The sequence below is a fragment of the Pristis pectinata genome, chromosome 5, assembly GCF_009764475.1.
Source record: "Pristis pectinata isolate sPriPec2 chromosome 5, sPriPec2.1.pri, whole genome shotgun sequence".
In the NCBI taxonomy this organism is placed as follows: Eukaryota; Metazoa; Chordata; class Chondrichthyes; order Rhinopristiformes; family Pristidae; genus Pristis; species Pristis pectinata.
In genome coordinates this window covers 39868140-39890765 of record NC_067409.1, presented here as the reverse complement: position 1 = coordinate 39890765, position 22626 = coordinate 39868140, and the positions used below count along the sequence as shown (strand labels likewise).

Here is a 22626-nt window from a genome sequence, read left to right as displayed (position 1 = left end):
AACTAGTCCACAGACAAGGACCATCTCCAACATAACATCACATATCCTTGACATCAATGGCATTATGATTGCTGAGACCCCATCAGCAAGATCTTGGGAATGGGTGCAGATGGTTACCATTGACAGGAAACTCAACTTGACCACCCACATAACTACTGTGGCTACAAGAGCACGGCAGAGGCTGGATATCCCTCCGCAAGCGACTCTCATTTTGACATCCCGAAGTCTTTCTACCATCTACAGAGCATGTCAGAAGCATGACTGAACACTCAATTGCCAGGATGAGTATAAATATAATCTTATTCAAGCAGCTCAGTGCAATTCAGGACAAAGGAACCTTTTTGAGCTTAGAATAAATAATGAGGTGGTTCCAAGGTGGCACCATTAGGTAGCTGTTTTGGCCAGTGGGCAGGTCTCAAACAGGGGGGGCGAGAGAAAGCATAGTTGCGAGGTAAGGGGCTGGTCATTTAAAACCAAGGTACACAGACGTTTCTCAGAGGATACAGAATTCTCTGGTATAATCTCTCCCAGAAAGTTGTGGAGGCTGGATCATTAGAATTATTTCAAATGGAGGTAGAAAACTTTTTGAAAGATTGGAGAACTGAGGACTGTGGGAATCTGGCACAGAGGAGGCTTGGAGTAGATCAGCCAAGATCATGTTGAACAGGAAGACTGGCTTGAGGATCCAGGTGGCTCACTTCTGCTCCTATTTTGTGTTCTTGCTTGACTGGCACTCCATCTACTATCTATTAACACACAGTTGTAGTGTGTACCATCTCACTACTCACCTCAGCTATTCAGAAAGTACCTCCAAAGCTCTCAACCTCTACTACCAAGATGGACGAGGACAGCAAGTTCATGGAAACACTTCACCACCACATGCAGGATTCCTCAACCTTCTTAAATACCTTTCTTCACCCATTCATGTAACCCCCCCTTTTACCTTCCATGCCAACTCCCTTTCCTTAAGCAAACTTCCCACTTCCATAAACTTTAATTATCTTTCATCCTCAAACTTGATTAGAAATTTTGGATAGTTAGTCTCACAAACTCATTGCTCTGCTTTTAAAACCTCAGAATTCTTCATTTTTTTTTTAAAAAACCAGTTTCTTTGAACAATAACCCAGCATCAAAAAAACTTAATTTACTCAAAAGATGCATCTCTTTTTAAAAGTACGAATATTAGACAAGCCTGAAATATACATACCATAAACCAAGTTATGCAACTAGGTGGCACGTTAGTCTGTTAATCAAAAAGGTAATTTTGGAATTTCTGTGTCAGGTCCATGAGACAAATTTAATGCCTATTTCACTGAGGCCATGAATGGAATACAGCAGTCTATTTTGTTCCAGTGCCACCAAGGATCCAAACTCAGGCTGGGATATAGCATGAACGTTAGCCACTTTGGTACCCCTTACATACATTGCCTTCATAGTAGGACAAAAATAAAACAGATACTTTTTTTCCCCATTACCCAGCTACCCCTTTTTACAGACCTCCAATTAGGATGGGGAGTAGTGGAGAGGGAGAATTCTAGGGACCCCCTAGGCTAACTCAGCAGAGAAGATCTGAATTAATTCATCTCCCTAATGGTTAGAAATCAAACCAGATGGTAATTATCTTTCACAAACTGAATAATAGTAGTACCCAAATATTTAAAACAAAGATTACCTAGAAACAATAACTTAATAGAATACTGGGCAAGCTGGCAAAAAATTATGCTCTATTTAATTACAGCAAAAAGCAGGATGACCATTTGATTTAAAATATTTTACATCAAGGAGACAGATGATATTGTCTATTACAATAGCTCTACTGAAGTTGGTTTACTTGGTTGGGGTGGGGTGATGGCAGAAGGAAAAAAGTTTATTCACAGCTGCCAAATTAACAATGAAGATGGCATTTCATTCAATTATCCACATGAATAAGTGAATCAGTAAAAATTTGTATTTTAGTTATATCCATGTCAAATTGTGGATTACCTCTTCAAGGAGAGGGAATTTTATGGTGGACACCAAAAGTAATGGATTTGTTCCTTCCAATAATTGGTTGGAGGGAATTTTCACTTGGCATTGGTATTGAACTTCAGGTAAACAGATTGTCAATTCAGAGAGAGTAGAATGGTTTCAAGAGGTGGTGATGCAGAAGTGGGTGTCATCAGTGTTCGTGCAGAAATGAACACCTGTTTGTTGCATAGTAACATGAATAAGAGGACAAGGATAGATCCTTGAGGAGCAGGGGTTAAAAGAGGATGCAGGATGAGAGAGTGGCAGGGGATTCTGTAAAGGGGAAACTTAGTAAATTTCCAATAAAAGTTACATTTAAAAGTGATTCTTAATAAATCAAATGCAGTAGCCATACTAAGTTAAATGGATTCTGAAGAAATTTAAGTTTAAAAGGGAAAAAAGTTTTCATTGACTGGATGCTTTCAGCAGACAATGCACAACTCCAAAGACTGCAGCAAACATCCTTTTCCAATAGCACCTATTTCACCATACCTCTTCCTGAAATTTCAACTCTGCTGCAGAAGATTTTACCAACACTAATAACTGCAGAAGAATGAATTTATTGCTTATACCTTCCATTGCTTAATTTGCCATGGAAATTTGGTATACAAAATCAGTTCATATCACTCAAATAAAGCAATCTCAACAGAGCAAAACAACAAATGTGATACATGGGTAATAAAAAAAGTTTGCATAACAAGAGTGAAGCTATGTGGGTTCTATAAATTTCACTTCAAATTCAGCAACCGATTTTGAAAACTCACCGCAACAACTTGCTCATAGCATGTCTGGCAGCATAATGAAGAGGAGTGTTATGTTGATAGGGTTCCCCATAAGAAGTATTTGGATCTAGAGACTCTTTGAACTGAGGGTTGCTCTCATACAGTTGGTAAGCCAAGGACTCATCCCCATTTATAAGCGCCTTACGGAATTTGGTTGTGGTGTTCCCCATATTTTATTGAGAATTGTTGGCACTTTCAGTTTCAGCCACGTGACATGCTGATCTCCAAGCGCATGCTTCACATCCTATAGAATAAAACAGATTTCAAATAATGCACTTGTGAAGAAGCAATGCTTTGATGCTTCCGTACAAATTATACTTTCTGCATATATTATTCTCTATCATTAAACAATCAGTGATTGCAGCAATCACATAATAAGTGGCTTTCATTCCCTATAATCAGTTCAGTCACATCCACATACATTTGGCAAGTCATTAAATCACAAATACAAGTACTTTTAGGTTTGGTTTCTGTCTCAAAATAGCCACTATTATTCTTTTATTCCAGATTGGGGCTGTTACATCAATTTAGAAATTATTCAAGGAGAGACAACTCCACTTTCTGAGTGATTACTCCAGAGATTACTAAACATGCAGAGCTCTGCTGCACATTACTCAATTTTTCTCCCTACATTTACCTAGGGTCACAGGTAATGGATGGTAATTTCCAAAGATCAAAAAGGAAATGGATGGAAAACAAATTCAAGGCAGAACTGGGTCGAGTGCCAGGCAAGCATAATTCCTTATACAGTGCTCAATGGTGATCTGCAATTTCCAGTTAGTGGGTGATATTTATATTCCAAGCTCTCAATTATAAAGCCTTTCAAAATAACTCTCAACTTAACCTTCCAATATAAAAATTAAACCTTAGAAGATTAACAAATCAAGATGAGACCAATTAATGTTGCATTCCAGAATGAACATTTCTAGTTATCAACAAATGACACAACATCTATAATTAAGAATTTTTATTTAGCAAAACCAAAAAAAAACTTTACATATCATGCCAGCTATTTTTCCACAGAACAAGATACATGAACAGCATACAGGATTCAAAAAGCACAAATATCTAAATAATGAGTGAAGCCTTCAGAGGGATCTACATGTTCTAGCACATGAACCACAAAGTTAGCAGGCAGGTCCAACAAGCAGTTAAGGCAGTAAATAGCATGTTAGGCTTTATTGTGAGGGGTTGGATTTTAAAAATAAGGAAGTTTTGTTACAATTGTGCAGGATATTAATGGTCATATCTGGAATACTGGGCACAACTTTGGTCCCTTACCTTAAAAAGGATGTAGTAGCATTGGAGGTAGTCCAAAGGAGATTCACTGGGTTAATTACTGGGACGAGAGGGTTGTCCTATCAAGAGAGGCTAGACAGTTTGGATCTGTATTCTTTGGAATTTAGAACAATGAGGCGTGATCTTTTTCAAACACAAGATCCTAAAGGGAATGACAGGGTAGATGAGACGTTTTCACTCAGAAAGTAGTGAATCGCTGGAATTCTCCACCTCTGAGGTGGAGGCCAGATCATTAGATATATTTAAGGTGGAGATAGATATATATTTGAAAGATTGAGGAATTGAGGGTGCTGGGGAAAATGGCACAAAAGAGTTGAAGCCAGCACAAATCAGCCATGATCATATTGAAGGGCGGGGCAGGATTGAGGGGCCTCGTGGTCTATTTCTGCTCCTATTTTCTTGTGTTTGTGTGAATGCAAGTTAAAATTCTATTGAAAATCAAACGATACTGGCATACAATGAACAAACAGTTGTTACAGTATGTGGTCACCCACTCAAAATGCATACAGATCAAATTGTGCTGACATTTCTTAAGGGAAAACTGGAATTCAGCAATTCTTACACAGGCAGTCACAGACTTGCATGAACCCTAAGTGAAATGGGTTGTATTGAGTGACAGGAGCCAACACCTGTCACTCCACTCTACTGGTAATCAACAGCAGAGGTCTGTTTTGCTGAGTTTCCCTAGCATTTCACTAGAGAAATAAACTTCTCCAGCAACCTTGCTGGTCAGACTTGTTATGGGATGGAGACTCTAATCATTTTAATGGGGTTTCTTGGTCTAGAGAGGAGGATAAACTTTAATTATAATTAAAAGCTTTTACATTTCCTTTAGTCTTGATAAATTTTAAAATTTAAATTATTCACATCAACTTTTAATAGTTTTAAAAGTGTCTCCAAATATCAGACATCTTGGGCTTGATTTCCCTGGAGCAAAGGAGGCTAATGGAAGTGTATTAGAGGTGTAGACAGGATAGGTAGCAAGGATCCTTTTCCCCATGGTAGGGATATCAAAAACAAGAGGAAGAGGTTTAGGATGAGAGGAAGGAGTTTCAAAGGGGCTCTCACAGTCAGAAAATCATACAGCATGGAAATCAGCCGCTCATCCCAACTCATCCATGCTGACCAGTGGGCACCCACTAGTACTAATCCCTTCTCCCAGCTCTTGATCCATAGCCTTCTATGTCTAGGAGATTCAAGTGTTCATCTAGACACTTCTTAAACATTGTCAGTAACCCTGCTTCAACCACTCTCTCAGGCAATGCGTTCCAGGTACTCGCTACCCTCTGGGTCAATGCTTCCCTCATAACCCCCTCTGCTTCCCCCTTAAAACTAGAGGACACTGATTTATTTATCTATCTCTGACATGGGGAGAAGTATCCTGCAGTATACCTTATCTATATCTCTCATAATTTTATATACCTCAATCATGATCCCTCATAACCTCCTCTACTCCAACAAGAACAAACTTAGTTTCATCAGTCGCTCCTCATAACTGAATTGCTCCATCTCAGGCAACATCCTGGTGACTTTCCTCTGCACCCTCTCCAGTATTATCACATCCTCCCTGTACCTTGGTGACCACAACTGCATGCAATACTCCAGCAGAGGTGTAACCAAGCTCATATTAAGTTGGAGCATAATCTCCTTACTTCTGTATTTGATGTCCTGTCTAATGAATCCATATGCCTTCCTAACCACATTATCTACCAGTGTTGTCACCTTCACGTGTACTCCAAGATCCCCGTTCGTCAATACTCCAAGACCCCACGATTCATGGTGTATGTCCTAGTCTTATTAGTACTCCCAAAATATATCACCTCATTTGTCTGGATTAAACTCCATCAGCCATTTTATAGCCTATTTCACCTACAGATAATATCTCTCTGTGGCCTAAGACTACCTTCACGTTATCAAGAACCCTGGCTATCTTCATATCATCTACGAACTTACTAATCTTGCTTACCACATCCATATCCAAGTCATTCATGTACTATGCAAACAGCAAGGGTGCCAGCACTGATCCTTGAGGACACTATTAATCACAGGAATCTAATCGCAAAATACAACCCTCTACTATCACCGTCTCCTATTGCCAAGCTAATTTTGGATCCAGTTTGCCAACTTGCCTTGGATCCCATAGGCCTCAACCTTTTGAGCCAGTTTCCCATGTCGGATCTTGTCAAAGGCCTTACTAACGTCCATTTAAGTTACATCTACTACCTAGCCCTCATTGATTCACTTTGTTACCTCTTCAAAGTTTTCAATCATATTCAGAGAAGATCTATCCTTTATAAAGACATGTTGACTGTCTCTGATTAATCCCTGCCTTTCCAAGTGAATATTAATCCCCTCCCTCAGAATTTTTTCCAGCACCTTCTCTATCACTGATGTTAGACTCACAGGCCTATAGTTACCAGACTTTTCCCTGCTACCTTTCTTGAAAAGGGGACCATGTTTGCTGTCCTCTAGTACCTCATTCATGTCCAGCAAATAGTACCCCACAGGGCCCTGAAAAGTGTTGTAAAACAGAGGGAGTACAAGTTCCCTGAAAGTGGTGTCACAGGTAGACAGGGTGGTTAACGTGGCTTTTTACACACTGGCCTTCATCAGTTGGGGCATTGAGTATAGTAGTTGGGATATTATGTTGCAGTTATACAAGATGTTGAGGAGGCCACATTTGTAATATTGTGGAGCAACACACAAAATGCAGGAGGAATTCAGCAGGCCAGGCAGCATCTATGGAGGGAAATGGACAGTCGACATTTCGTATCTTCCCCAATTTAAGACCTATTACTGGTCCATTCCTATCCTTTTCCATAAGGATTTTAAAATATAGAGTTATGGTCATCACCTACAAAATGATTCACCACTGACATTTCCTCCACTTACCCAGCTACATTCCCCAAGATCCAGTCGTGCTCCTTGCTTGTTGATTTACATACTGCGTCAGAAATGCTCCCCTAGATACACCACAAAAATTCTGCCCCCCCCCCCCCCCCCCCATCATTTAACACCAAGGCAATCCCATGCAAAACGACAAATTTCCTGACATACAAGTCAGTGACAATAAACCAGATTCTGATATTTGGGAAATTGAAAACTCCTAGTATGATAACTCTATTTTATTGCGTCCCTCTGATATCTGCCTATACATCTGTTCTTCGATCTTCTGTTGACTGTTGGTAAATCAACAAAACATTCCCAGCAAAGTGATGGCATCCTTTTTGTTTCTAATTTCTAACAATATGAACTCGTTTGGGGAGGCTTCTAGGATATCCTCCCTCAATACTGAAGTAATGCAATCTTTGACTAACTTGTGCAATACCTCCTCCCATCTTACTTCCCCTCTACTGCACCTGAAAAATTCTATACCCTGGCATATTGAGTTGCCAGTCCTGCCCGCCCTTCACTATTGTCTCAGTGACGGCAACAATATCGTAGACCTTCCCCGAGTGAATTAAAGCATTGAATTCATCTACTAGTAACACTCCTTTCATTAAAATAGATGCAATTTGGTTTCAAATTCCCTTTGTGCCCTTACTCGCTTGTTCTTCATCCTGGATTTACAATTTCTCCTCCAGGTGATAGCATCTCCATCTAGACAACTACACTGTGCCCTTTCCCTACCAACTCAGTTTGAACTTTTCTCAATAGCATTAGCAAACCTCCCAGCAAGAATGCTGGACCCACTCTGGTTAAGGAGCAACCCATCCTGCTCGTACAGGCCCCACTCTCCCCAGAAACAGTCCCAATGATCCAGGAACCTAAAGCCCATCCTCCTGCACCATCCTTAGTTTAGTAATTAAGGTTATAAAGGCTAAGTGGCAATTGTTTTTCCCCCACGTAGAGGGTGGTTGATATCTTGAATGCGCTGCCTCAGAGATGGTGCAATCAGATACAATTATTGTGTTTATGAGGCATTTAGCAGACACAAACAGGCAACGCACAGAAGGATAATTAGAGGGAAAATGGATTAGTGTAGATGGTCAAAAACGTCAGCCTGGTCTCGGTGGGCTGAAGGGCCCATTTCAGTGCTGTATGACTGATGAGAAAAAAAAGGCTTTGGTTTAGACAGGAGACAAAGCTCTGCTACCCATTCCAGCTTTGCCTCCTGTTAAGGCTGCCAAGGTATTCTAGGAGGTGGGGTGGGGCCAAGGCCTTAGAAGTTCACTGCCCAAAGCCCATTTATCACTGTGGTCTCAATACCTTGCTAGACACTTGGTGCAGAGGATCAGCTCCATGGGCACCTCTAAACACCACCCTTCCCCCACAACCAAATCCAGCTCAAGTAAACATTGGCATGGGTTCTGCCAGAAGGGAGCTGGATTTAGCATGATTTGGCCCAAAATAACTGTAGCTTCAACAATATTCATCTGGACTATAAAGAGAACAGTACAAAATAGAGCTCACACACAGAAGAACAAAAATAATTCCTGCCCCAAAGAAACACACCTTCTGTCAGTTTTTCGTGAGAGGACATCATTGATGATGCTGCCAAGAAAAATTTAATCCAGATAGTAAAATTCTCAAGGAGCACACATGGCAGTTAAGACCACAGTTAGCACCTAAGAGAAAAATATTAAGAAATATATTATTGCACAATTATGCATCATGCTAGATAATCCAAAAGAGAATTGTTATTGCGCCAATTTTAGTCATTTTAATTACCTCAAAACTGAGTCTGACTAAAATAATACTTTAGCAATAATTACAATGGTAATGGGGGAAAAAACTTCTTACCAAATCTTTCCAACATCTCTCAATGATCAAAACAGAATTGAATTTTTCATTATTCTTCCCCCTCCCCACAAAAAAGCCACTTTATCCAGAGACCCATTAATTATTGATAAGTAAAATTATGTATCCAGGAAGTAACTTTGGATGAAGACAATTTTTGTATCTAAATACATATACCCCCTTCTTCATAAGTGGACACGGACAAATCAATCCCCAAAAGAACAAATTATACTTCATTGAATTAATTGGCCAATGAGGATAGTCACAGACTTCAGAATATGATAGGTACATGGCAGATGAACTTTAATGGATGCAGTTATGAAATAATAATTTTAGTAGAAAGAACAAGGAGTGGCAACAAAAGCTGAAGGATTGCAGGAGAGACCTTGGTTGCAAATCTTTGAAGGTGGCAGGATAAATTGAGAATGCTATTAAAAAGACAAATAAAAGCCGTAACTTTGTTAACAGATACAGAGAACAAAAGGAAATAATATCCTAGATCTTGATAACTCACTGCTTTGGCCCAAGTATAGTCTTCAGTTCTGCACTAAGGTTACGCACAGACTGCAGAAACTGGGGCTGTTTGCCATAGAACATGAAAGGTTTAAGAGATTTGATAAATGTCTTTTGAAAATAATCAACTATTTTGATAGTGAATAAGGAGAAACTGCTCCCACTGCTAAAATACATGGTAACTAGAACACACAGGTTTAAGGCAATTAGTAAAAGAACCAGTACAAGGAAATCCATATACTCACCCAACCAGATGTGGTCACCTGAAATATTATCACAATTAAATAGTAACTGTCAAAAGCAAACAGAAAAGAAAATGTGCACGGCTATTGGGGGAAAAAAAACAGGAGTGGGTTTGGTTGGATAACTAGCCAAGCCATGAAGGACCAAATGGTCCCTTTCAGTGACGTATCACAATACAATTCCATTTGTTATGCGGAGGCTGTTATCTGTTCTATCAAAGGCTATTCTCAAGTTCTCATTGTCTTAAAAAAAAGACAGCGCTATTCCAGAGTTGCGGCAAAAAATAATTTACATCTTGGGGCAAGGAAATAAAAGGATCAGATGTTGGTTGTGGTTTGCACAATGCTTAATGCTATTCACAAATCCTCAGCATGAAACAAGATCTGAACAACATTCAGACAAGGGCTGATAAGTGGCGAGTAACATTCACACCACAAGTGCTGGGCAATAACCACTACAAGAAGAGAGAATTTAATCATTTGTCCTGGACATTCAATGACTTCGCTGTAGCAATTCCTCTCTATTAATATTCGGGAGGTCACTGCTAATCAGAAAGTCAATTAGACCTGTCAAAAATATGGACCATGGCTACTAAGAGCAGGTCACAGGCTGCATATTCTAGGGCAAGTGATTACCTTCTGGCTTCCCAAGACCTTTCCACCATTTTGCAAAGCACAAATCGGGACCATACATACAATTCCCTGGATGAGTGTTGCGTCAACAATTTTCAGACTAGAATAAAGCAGTCCACTTATTTGACACCCACCAATCACTCCAAACATTCATTCCCTCCATCACCGACAGAGTAGTTACAGTGCTCATCATCTACAAGATGCGCTGCTTTTACTTGCTCAGATGAGATTGACGACACCTCCCAAACCTGTGACCTCCAGTAACGAGGAGGAAATGAGCAGCATGCACATGGGAAAGTTATCAGCTGCAGGTTCCCTTCAAAGTTGACATCCTGATCAACAGACTGCAATCAGCCCATCCTCAACACTGGTGCCCTGCAAGGCTGTGACCTCAGCCCCTTTACTCCCTATACACTCACAACTGTGTGGCCAGATTCTGCTCTAACTCCATCTACAAGTTACAGATGACACCACTGTATGAGATGAAGATAAAGCACCTAGTAACATGGTGTCAAGACAACAACCTTTGCCGCAACATCAACAGAAGAGCTCATCATTGACATAAGTAGGGCAGAGAATATGCCCCTATATGTATCAATGGTGCTGAGGTGGAGATCGTCAAGAGCTTCAAGTTCCTATGTGTAAACACCACCAACAGCTTGTCCTGTCCAACCACGTAGCCAAGAAAAAACACCAGCACCTCTACTTCTTCAGAAGACTAAGAAAATTCAGCATGAACCTGTTGACCCTCACCAATTTTTGATCATGCACCATAGAAAGCATCCTATCTGGATGCATCACAGCTTGGTATGGCAACTGCTGTACCCAAGATTGCAAGAAATTGCAAAGAATTATGGACACAGCTCAGTCCATCATGAAAACCAGCCTCCCCTCCACAGACTTTGTCTTTACTGCACGTGCCTCAGGAAAAGCAACCAACATAATCAAAGGCCCCTTCCACTTCAGAAATTTTCTCTCCTCCCCCCCCCCACACACTTTCCATCGGGCAGAAGATGGAAAAGCTTGAAAATATGCACCACCAGGTCCAAGGACAGCTTCTGTCCTACTGTTATAAGTCTTTTCAATGGACCCCTTGTATGATAAAGGTGAACTCTTGACATCGAAGTCTACCTCGTCATGACCCTTGCACCTTGTCTATCTGCAATGCACTCTCTATAACTGTAATACTATATTCTGAATTCTGTTACTGCTATTCCCTTTGTACTACCTCAATGTATTTATGTTTTAAACTGATCTGTATGGATGGCATGTGAAACAAAATTATTCCACTTATCTCAGTACATGTGACAATAATAAACCAATTACTAAGTTGTGGGAATACCTTTACCAAAAGCGGTTTAAGGAGGCAGCTCACCATCACCCAAGTGCATTTAGGAATGGACATCAAATGTTGGCCTTGCCTGAAATATCCTGAAAATAAATATTTAAAAAATTGTTCTCTCATATTAACTGATCAATTTTTGCATAATCCCAGTGCTCTGCAGGCAATTTTTGGATCGTATTTGAGATCTTATTAGCAAATACAGCATTCTAACCATGCAAAGTAAAATCCCACATACTGCAAGGGAGATGAAGGAAATCTATTTCTCATTGCCGTGAAATGCTGGCTAGCATATCTGAACTCTTCTCTCTTTGACTAGCTCAATTAAGTTGAAAGGGTCACAAGTTGAAGTTCCACATGAAGCAAAATTACTTTTATTCCCTGGATTATACAGGATGACTAAAGCTATTTGTGTCATCTTCTCATTACTGTATCTATTACCTCCATTAGTGGAGGTGAAATTCTTTTTGCTCTGCAGTCCAAAGATTTACATGAATGACTTGGGAAGATAAAATGGTTTCTTGTGGTTTAAAAACAAGTACCTGTTATTTTTCTTCCACCAACTTTTCTCACTTGCCATTGTCTTAAAGCTGTGGTTTTAAGACATATTTCATGACTTAAGCACTGTAAAGTTGCTTTGATTTTTACTATATCATCTGAAAGAGAACAATGGCCCTGTTTTTCCAGTTAATTGGAATGTAAAAATATGGTGGTGGGGGTAAGGGAACTGTGTTTGGCCATTTGAGGATGTCAGGCAGCACTTAGCTCCCTCCAACATCGAAACAAGTGAGTTGTGCCACAGATGTTTGAGAGGTTGTCAAAATTTACTGTCATACTGGTGTTTGCACTTCAAAACAATTTGTTTGTTACGAAATGTTTTGGAATGCTCCGAGGATATGAGAGACACTAGAGCACACACCGTTTTGTTCTTTTTAGGGCACACTAATTTTGAGTTATGCTATCATGTCCAACATGTGTCAAGTCCCTTTTTGCCAATGCCTGCATGCTTTCTGGCTCCAGGTTAAGCAATGGCTCAAATTTAAAATTCCCATCCTTGTTTTAAATTCCCTCCAGTTTTGCACATTCATCTCTCTAATTTCCTTCAACCCTGTGAGCTTCCAATATATGTACTCCTTTAATTCTGGCTTCTTGAATATAATTCCACTACCACTAACAGCTGAATTCAGCTAACATCACCCAGAGGTCTGAAATTCCCTCTCCAAACCCTCTCCTCTATTTTGGTCTTTACAATATTCCTTAAAACCTACCTCTGATTAAGCCTTTGGTGATCTGCCTCAGAAACGCATGCAGTTTAGTGTCAATCTTTGTTTGATCAAGTTCCTTTGGAGTGCCTTGGGATGGTTTTCCACGTTAAAAGTGCCAAATAAATGTACACAAAACTACAGCTGTTTCCATGAACATGAAGATGCAATTTTTAATTGTTTAGGAATACAACCCAAATCAAAACAGAAGTTCTACTTTTAGTTTAAAATCACCAAATGAATTGCACGTTAAGTTTAGCTGATAGCAGTTTACAGATATCTGCCTAAAAGAATGCGAAGGAACATGTCAGCAGTTAACACCACCCCCTTTCTAACACAATCATTCAATTTGACCGAATACTCATCATGGAGAATTGCTTGTTCTTATTTTTAAAGAAAAAAAGCCACATCTCGGTTCTAAAATCACTCCAATCTTATTTGTCTCTATTCTCAACAGGAGTTCAAGTGAATACCAGATATCCTTTCCCTGCATTTGGGCATGCACAACTGCAATAATATTTTCCTTAGATTTCTCCTCTCACCAACCACACCTGTGTTCAGTGTATTTCACTCAGCCCAGCTGTGATGATTTCATTTTAAATGTCAGGAGAATTCTCAGCCTATCACAAGCTCATTTGCTCTGATGAAACAGTGAGCTAGACTGGGCTGCAACAGAGCTACTATTTTAGATTGCAGATATTTATCCTGTTGAACAATCCAAGATAGATGTATCTGGAAAGGAGTTCTAATCTAATTTAATCAAGAGGTTCAGATGATCAGGTTAAAATACTGAGCAATTTATAAATGTCAGAAGAGTCAAGATCAAATACTCTTCTGCAACATTTAATAACTAAAGTAATATCTAGACAGAAAACACCTCATTTTGTACGATTTTGGTTTGCTATTTTATGAAGAATACTTAATATACCAGGCACAGTAAAGAGTCACACTAAAATTTTATATAATTTAGAACTATTTATCTATTTTGAAAAAACAAGATTATCATTGGCTTACAACCTTGTGACAAGAGTTATTGTTCATATTAAAAAAGTTACAATAAAGCTGAAGTCTTCCCTTAAATTGAATGCCTTTATTATGCTTAAACTTTCCATTGAAGGACACATACAGAATTTTTTTTTCCTCTTTCTTTCCAATAGAAATACTGTAATTGGAGGTAGAGACAACATGCATGGAAATTCTATATGATTAACCAGCAGGTCACATATAGAAGATATCGCCACCGAATCTTGGAGTTTATTTATTAGCATGCAAGTGCATCAAGCAAAAATAAACCCTCAAAAATCTGTCTAGGCTGAAAGTACCAAGCAAAAAGAGCAGGAAGTATCGAAGCTGAAAATTAAATGATTGCATACAGTTAGGACGCAACCAAGGATATTTTGAGCAACCTCATGAAATAAGAACACTGTGGTTCATTTTGAAGTTCACACCAAAAACTCATTATTTGTATGATAAATAACAATTTAAACTTGTTAATGACAGATTTGCACATCCTTTCTCATCATATCTTTCCTATACATTACCAGATACATTTTGGTAAGTCCACTCTTAATGAACCCTAGTATTTGATTAGAACAGAGCCCTTCAATATATGATTGCATTGCCATATATATTTACATCACTTTTGGCACCAATTGCAATTAGGGATGCAAGATGTTAACAACCGAAATATATTTGAAAAATGGGCAAGCAAAAATACAGATTAGCAAGATCTGTTCGGCATTGGAAGATAAAATGGTTACCGAGAAGGTGGCAATGTCAATGCAACAATCAAAACTAGTTTCTGCAAACAGTACTAGAATTAGCAGGCTCAGTTCTTTTAGACTATTTATTCACAGAACACCACACTGACAATTATTTTTTAGATTAGGCTTTTAAACTCAACCACATCAATTTATAGAATAAGAGGCACAGAAAGTAACCACAGGGTTAACCTCCAAATGACTGCGTAAGCAAAATAACAAACATGCCAGATTTGGCATCTTGTTCACTTCGTTCTGCATTAAACGTAAAATTGCTCGCCTATTTCTACCAAGGCACATCTTAAACAGAAGAATGAAAGCTAGCCTTCCTCGACAACCAGCCCGACTTTTCTCCAGACCAACCTTTAATGTGAATATATTCAGCGCGATAGTTTCTGAAAGAAAGTGCTGGTCGCACTGCCAGTACTTAGCACCGCCGTGGAGACAGAAGAGACCGCAGACGCTTGAATCTGGAGCAAACAACAAACTGCTGGAAGAACTCAGCGGGCCAAGCAGCATCTATCGAGGCAAAGGGACGGACCATAGTACCACCTAGTGCCCGAGCACCACGGCTGTCGCTGAGAAGCAGCCCGACCGTCCACAGCGGACGGGCCACAGGCGGCGGGGGGGGGGGGGGGGGAAGGGCAGCGCAGGGGGTAAACGCGGCGAATAAACCGAGCCGTGTCTCCGAGAGGCCGCCAGTCCCGTCCGTCCTCTCCCCCTCTTCCTCCGTCCGTCCGTCCTCTCCCTCCGTCCGTCCTCTCCCTCCCTCTTCCTCCGTCCGTCCGTCCTCTCCCTCCGTCCGTCCTCTCTCTCCCTCCCCCCCCCGGACAACCGGCATCCAAGGAAGCCGGAGCTCTCAGCTGGGGATGTAACCGCCCACTCTCGACGCAACTGATCACCGAGCGGCCGACCAAGAAGCGGCGGCGGCGGCGCAGGGTGGGAATAGGTAGGTCGTTACCCCCGAGGCGGCGGCAGCGCCACCGGCCTCCCTTCTCCTCCCGGCCGCTTCTACTCGGACTGCGTGAAAACAAAAGCCCGCACCTCTGACCCGGAAGCACTTCCCACCCCCCCTCCGCCAAGGCGACTTATGCCCTGGAAGGGCGGGTTGTCACTGGCAGCCGCCGCGCATGCGCCCGATTGAAGAGGGGGCGAAGATGTCGGTGTTGGACCTGTACAAACATCGGGACTGAGTGCTGGCGGAGGGGGTAGGTGTGGCTCCGACATCTTTACACTTACTGTTGCCCAGTGAGCGTCATGGGGAGGGGTGCTTCTTTTTTTTGAGAGTCCTTTGTTTTGGTGAAGTTCTCAGGCGGCACCCACCCCAACCAGGGATTGAAATAGAAACAGAAAATGCTGGAAACACTCAGCAGGTCGGGCAGGGTCAGTGGAGAGAGAAAGAGGTAATGTTTTCAGGTCAGAGACCCTGCATCAGAACTGGGAAGAGAGGACGGACTTGGGTCTGGCTTGCTGCTGCTCCGGTGGTCCTGAGGCTGATGAGACCCAGTTGGGACCTGCAGACTGCCATTGGTGGGGGCAGGAGATACTTGATGTGACAGGCAGTTAGGTCGTTTGGGAGATGTTGCGTTCCTTTCACTACTTTCACTGGGCTTCTTTGTGCCTGACGAAGAAACTTGTACCATCCCGAATCATCCTTTTCCATTTTAGCTGGTCAGGAGCCAGGGATTTACTAGTTTTGGTGAGGATGTTCCATTTGTTCAATACTTTGAGAACATCCTTAAAGTGTTTTCTCAGTTCTCCTGGTAGTCTACTGCCATGATGGAGTTTAGAGTAGAGTTCTTGTTTCAGGAGTCCTGTGTCGGGCATAAGAAGGAAGTAGCCTGCTCATCAGAGTTGGCTATAGGTAATTAGAGCCAGGATGCTGGCGATGTTGTCCTGGGAGTGGACACTGATTTTGGCTCATTCATCATGAAAAAGGATTTGGAGGATTTTGTGGAGACTGTATTAATAGTACCTCTCTGGTGCTTAGGGATGCCAGACTCTGAAGTGTATGCAAAGGTGGGTATTACAGCAGTTAGTAGTCCATGATCTTTATGCCAGGTCTGAGATGGATGATGGCTTGGAGCTCAGCCTTTGAGTGTGTGAAAGCACAGGCACATTGCAGCTCAACTACTGAGATGTGGATAATCTCGATTCTGGAGTGTAGTTGCCACAGGTTGACCATTAATTCTGAAGATTAGTTTGAATCTGATGGGAGTGGCAAGGTGAGCAAAGCAAAGAAGGAGTAGGGAAGGTGAATTCCAACCATGTCCTTCTCTTGACAAAATGTTGGAAAACAGCTGCTTCGTAAAAAAACACCCTGTTTTGTCAGAGAGAGCAGCCCAAGATACTGTTGCAACACTTCCCAGTCCAAGTCATGGTGGCTGCTAGAACAAGAGATCACAAAGATGTCTGTGTCATGTGTGACATTTCAGTAGTCACTGCCAAATCTGCTCTATTGTGCCCATCAACTTGACCCCATAACTTCAGTGTCAACAGAAGCATTGCCACACCAAGATCAGTGCCAAAAAACCACAAACCTGGCTCTTTTCATACTACCCCCTCACAAACAACCTGTCAAATCCTAGTTAACAGGAGCCACAGAGCCTAGAGTCCACTGTAATTTGCACCTTTGAATAGACCTTTGGGTTCTCTAACAAGAATAACCTGGATTGATTTGATGAATGACCAGGAGATCAAAGAGATAATTAATTGCAGACTCATGTGTTCCTGGATTGGAAGTTCCATCTTTATTCAAGTGAGAAGAAACAGCTCTACAGGCATCTAAAAGCAGAGGTCAATAGAAAACCTGGGACCTAAGGGACCGATGGAGAGAGTACGGGAGGCTCAGCAAACCACTGACTGCTGTGATATGCATTGGCTCTACAGCACTTTAAGAGCCAAATATGGCCCTGACATCCAAGGTTGTAGTCCGTTTGAGAGCCAGGAATGGGATTAAACATTAGAGATAGAGAGGGTGTTTGTGCCTATTGAAAGGAACACTTTGAAGACTATCTCAACTGCAACTCTTTTCATGACATGATTGCACATGACTCCATCCCACAGAAGCCTATTTTGTCCAGCCTTGCTGCCAGTCCTTACCAACAAGAAGTCAAAAAGTCCTTAACCCAACTCAAAGGGAGTACATACTACCCCTGCTGAAATCCTAATACTTGCCATTTTTGAGCTTCAATCACAAAGCCTCATCTGCGAAGACAGGTATATTCCAGGGGACCTCTATAATCCTGACTGTCGCCAAGAAAAGAGACAAGTTCATTTATGTTAATTACAGAGCATATTCCTGTTGTCCGCCACAGGAAAAGTCATCACCAGGGTCTTCCTCAGTCACCAGTGACCCAACAGCTGCTCTCTGAATCACAATGTTAATTTTGTCCATACAGTGCAAAAGCAGGCATGATCTTCACCTCGCAATAACTATTAACAAAAAAATACAGAAAGCTGCACCAATCACTCTATATGACCTTTTGATAACACTAAAGCCTTTGACTTCATCAATCAGGAAGAACTATGGAACATCTTCCTCAAATTTGGTTGCTCACAAAAATTTGTCTTGATCTAGCACTTTACTTCTGAACAGCCTTCAAGCTGTAATATTAAGTAATGGGTCTACAACAGAACCATTCTCAGTGAAGTCTGGTGTCAAACCAAGCTGCATTATTGTCCCAACACTCTTCTCAATCTTTCTTGTTATCCTCCTATTTCTTTACTCACTGGCATGTGACATAGAATAATCCGAAGAATACTATCTTTTGAGGTCCTGCTACTTAATCTCTGACTCCTTGAAATTTGCCTGCAGGACCTCATTCCTTTCTCTACCTTTGTCATTGGCACCCATATGGAACATGATCTCTGGCTGTTTAGCCTTAAATTCCTGCAGCTACTCAGTTATATCCTTAACCATAGCACCAGGGAGACAACATACCCTCCCCAGGCAATTTATACACCCTCAGAAATTATTGACTGCTTCCCTGCATATAGAATCTCCTATAATGTTTGCTCTCTTGATCTTACTCATCCTTCTCTGTGCAGTTGTGACACCATGGTACTATAGTGTTGGCTCTGGCCATGCTCTCCTGCTGGAATCTCATCCTCATTAGTATTCAGAACTGTATGTTGGTTGGAGAGCTAGATGCTCTCGGGGTTCTTTTGAACTAACTGCCCACTTTTCTTGTCTGTCTGGCACTTACCAAGTCCCTTTGTGTCCTCTACTATTGAATACAGATGTTGATTTTTGCTATAACTTATCTGCTATTTCTTGCTAATAATATCCGACTCTTGGCCTAGCTACCCTCTTCCTATTTATATATCTATAGAAGCTCTTGCTTTTTCTTTTGATATTACTTATCTGTTTTCTAAATCTAAAATGGCCTGTTGCTGGGTAGGTTCTGTACCATTTTGTGATTTCAGAAACATTCCCTGTGGTACTCCATAAATTCCTCTTCCGAGGTACCCTTGCAATATGATTAATGTCCTTTATTGTTGCAGGGAAATGTGGAGCTACAAGAGAAGATTCATAGAGGACTTCAGTTTTGCAGATATTGAGTGCAAGGCCTACCCTTTCATATACTTCGGTTATTGAATTAATAATGGCTTGAAGCTTTGCCTCTGGCCATGTGAAAATGCAAGTGCCGTTGCATTTTCACATGGCCAGACTATTCAGGTTTTTTTGTAAGTTTGATTTTGGAGTGTAGTTGCTGTATGTTGAGTAGTTTTCATTTAGTTATGATGATTAAGTCCATTACTGTGGGTAGGTTGTTGGGGGTGAGGTGGAACATTGCAAAGAGAAAGACTGAAAAAAGTGTAGGGCAAAATGGTGCAGCTCTATCTGACACTTGTTTTCACTGAGATTGTCCCTTTTCTAGATATTCAACAGTTATTCAACTCATTGCTTTATCAACTGTCCAATGGAGTACTTGCGCTTGGCGCATATCTCTGTATTTCCTGTATGTTCCTCATTCATTCGTAGGTGAACAATTGCCTTTTAAAATTGTTTAAGTTATCATCTTCCAGCATCTTTTCAGGTACAGCTTTCAGTCACCTACCTTTCATGCTATCAGACAAGTATCAGCATCAAAAAAAAAATTCTTATCATTTCACCTCTGGAATCTTTGCCGATGCCTTTACATATGTGCTGTCTGGTTATCGAAAAGCATTTTTAAAAAATAAAACACTGCTGCGCTGGAAATCTGAAATAAAATCAGACAGTGCCAGAAATATTCAGCAGTTCAGGTGGAGAGAGGAACAGAGTTAACATTTCAGGGTACAGAGATAAAATTAAGAGTCCGATGCATTTCAAGTTGAAGAGAAGGTGACGAGAACACAGGGAATGTCTGCGACGGGAAGGAAATAAGAGGGACCGAATGACACAAGTAGTAGTTTTCTACATGTGAGAGGGTGGTGAAAGCTTGTTAATGGCAATTGGTCTCTCTGGAGGAGGTGCACATAGAAGAAGATGAATGAAAGCAGAGAAGAAGAGAGGAAAGAAAACAAAATGCTGGAATTGTAAGGTACAAAAGGAAAACACTTGCTAGAAATCTTAAATAAAACAAATAGGGAATTCTGAAGATACTCAGCAGGTCAAGCTGCAACTGTGGACACTGAAAAATAGAGTTAACATTTTAGGTTAATGATTATACATCAGAACTAGCCATTGCTAACACAACTGGAAAGGCTGTTGTCTGAAATTGTTGAATACAGTGTTATGCTTTGGGCTTAATGCACCAAGTTAGAAGATGAGATGCTGTTCCTTGCACTTCATTGGAACAGTGTAAGAGTAAGGGACATCTGAGTGGGAGTGAGGTGGAGAATTCAGGTGACAGGCACCTTAAAAATTCATTGTCACCATTGCAGACTGAACCCTGAACTTCCAGTAGCTTGTTATTGCTCCCGCTCTGACCTCTCCACATTTAGCCTCCAGCACTGCTTGGACAAAGCCCAACGTAAGATCAAGTAACTGCATTTCCTCATCTGAAAAATCTATCCTATCTCACTTACTTGAATTTACATTTATACATAATTGCATTTTGAATGTGATGGTGAGTAAATAGACATTTATTCATTGCTGTAACATCTGTCTGTGATCAGTGGGAAAGCAATGGTCATTTGGGGGTTTTCATATAAAAATACAAATGGCAGGAATCCCAAAGTTGTTGAAAGCTGCAAGGTGTAATAATGAAAAATGGCAATTATTTTGCCATTATTACTACTGCAAAATTCTGGCTCAAATATCTGACTGGATATAAAGCATAGAAAATTTATGCTTTTCTTCATTGACAAATTTTAACTTCTGGTGTATACTGTGGCACAAAATAGACAATTTATGAAACATAGAACACTACAGCACAGTACAGGCCCTTCGGCCCACAATGTTGCGCCGACATTTTATCCTGCTCTAAGATCTATTTAACCCTTCCCTCCCACATAGCAACTACATGGCAATGTCTAAATTTGAAACAATAAAATGAACTGGGCACCAAAATGATCGGTTACCAGGAATTCATAGGGAAATTAAGATAAGATATCTTTATTAGTCACGTGTACATCGAAACACACAGTGAAATGCATCTTTTGCGTAGAGTGTTCAGGGGGCAGCCTGCAAGTGTCGCCACGCTTCTGGCGCTAACATAGTATACCCACAATGTCCTAACCAGTATGTCTTTGAAGTATGGGAGGAAACTGGAGCACCTGGACAAAACCCATGCATGGAAAACTGACAATTTTACAAAAAAACCTGAAGAAAGTATGAGTTCCAGATTTCCAGAATGCTACTGTTAATCCAAAACTCAGTTTTTGTAAACTGCTTCACAGTGTAACAAATCTTCATAAGTGATTGTCTCAGGGGTTATTGGTAACAATTTAAAATCTTCATCTGATGTGAAATTGATATTCCACCTTTTTTAATGGAAAAAAAAGCAATATTCTACTCTGTTTTTTTATCCACAGGTGAACTGGAACGTGGTTACAGCTAAGTAAATGGAGTGAAGCAGCCATGGGCAGTCTCAATGATCCAGAAGATACATACATTGCAGTGATTCGTCCTAAGAATGCTGCTAGTTTGAATTCCCGTGACTATCGAACAAAGTCATATGAAGTATGCAAATAACTACTTTTTAAGTATACGCTTCAAATGCATAAAATGCCAAAAGTAAATACGTACAAATAAGACTTGATTTATTACTTCACACAATTAACTACTTTTAAAATGGAATTGCTCCTTCATTTATAATGATCAAATATGAATTTTAGTTGTAATAGAAACTCTTTTTGGCTCTTTCATGAGTAAAATGAGTAACTTATCAAGCTTAGGTTAGATTTTCCACCATAAGCAGTAAATATGGTCCTCAATTTTATATTGGATGTGAGCAAAATGCACAAGGCTGTTTTTTAAAAAATGTTTTCTATGCAAATAGCTCTTGGGGATCTGCCGGCATATAGGCTGGGATATCTAACTTATTGAATTAGAGAACTGAAATGGTAAATAAATGAATTTCAGACATATAGATATTCAGAGAATATTTGCAAATGTTCTGAATGAAAATAATTTTCTAAAGTTAAAGCTCATGCAACTGGTAATCAATAGGCATGAAATAGGAAGTAGGAATAGAGAGGCAATAAATGTGAGGAATTGGTAAAAGAACTTGGCAAATAGCTTCCCCACCCATCAGGTAAGAATTGGTGCAGGGCTCAGCATTTGAAATTTATTATTTGGGATAGAGATAAGTTTATCCAGCTTGGCTGATTGTGCTGGGAGGAGATGTACCAATTTCTGAAGATGAAAGCAGTAAATTACATAAAGCATGATTAATGGGAGACGTAGTTCAGTATAACAAAATATTGTACAACTGAATGTCTTCAGTTCTGATAAAAGGTACAAAGTACTAATCAATAATCGTTGGATACAAAGGGAATCAAGGGGTATGGAGATATGACGGTGAAGTGTTAAGAGTGAGGTAGAACAGCCATGTTCTGATGGAATAGTCCTGCCTCTGTTTCAAGTTGTGTTATGTACATTCTGGATGTGTCATA

The 22626-nt window shown here is 40.5% G+C and overlaps 2 protein-coding genes across 2 annotated transcripts in view; one reads left to right on the top strand and one right to left on the bottom strand.

Moving 5' to 3' along the window:
• Positions 1-15631, bottom strand: part of LOC127570164 (ankyrin repeat and IBR domain-containing protein 1-like) — a 65392-nt gene extending 49761 nt beyond the window's left edge. Inside the window, 4 exon segments of the mRNA XM_052015412.1 lie at positions 2772-3033; positions 8544-8656; positions 14944-15050; positions 15542-15631. Coding sequence (XP_051871372.1) covers positions 2772-2959 — 188 coding nt within the window. The 5' untranslated portion in view covers positions 2960-3033; positions 8544-8656; positions 14944-15050; positions 15542-15631.
• A 42-nt stretch (positions 15632-15673) lies between these two features.
• The window catches only part of krit1 (KRIT1 ankyrin repeat containing), a 50436-nt gene continuing 43483 nt past the window's right edge, over positions 15674-22626 (top strand). Inside the window, exons 1-2 of the mRNA XM_052015413.1 lie at positions 15674-15788; positions 21544-21691. Of these exons, the coding sequence (XP_051871373.1) occupies positions 21590-21691 (102 nt within the window). The 5' untranslated portion in view covers positions 15674-15788; positions 21544-21589. The remainder of the gene's footprint in view (positions 15789-21543; positions 21692-22626) is intronic.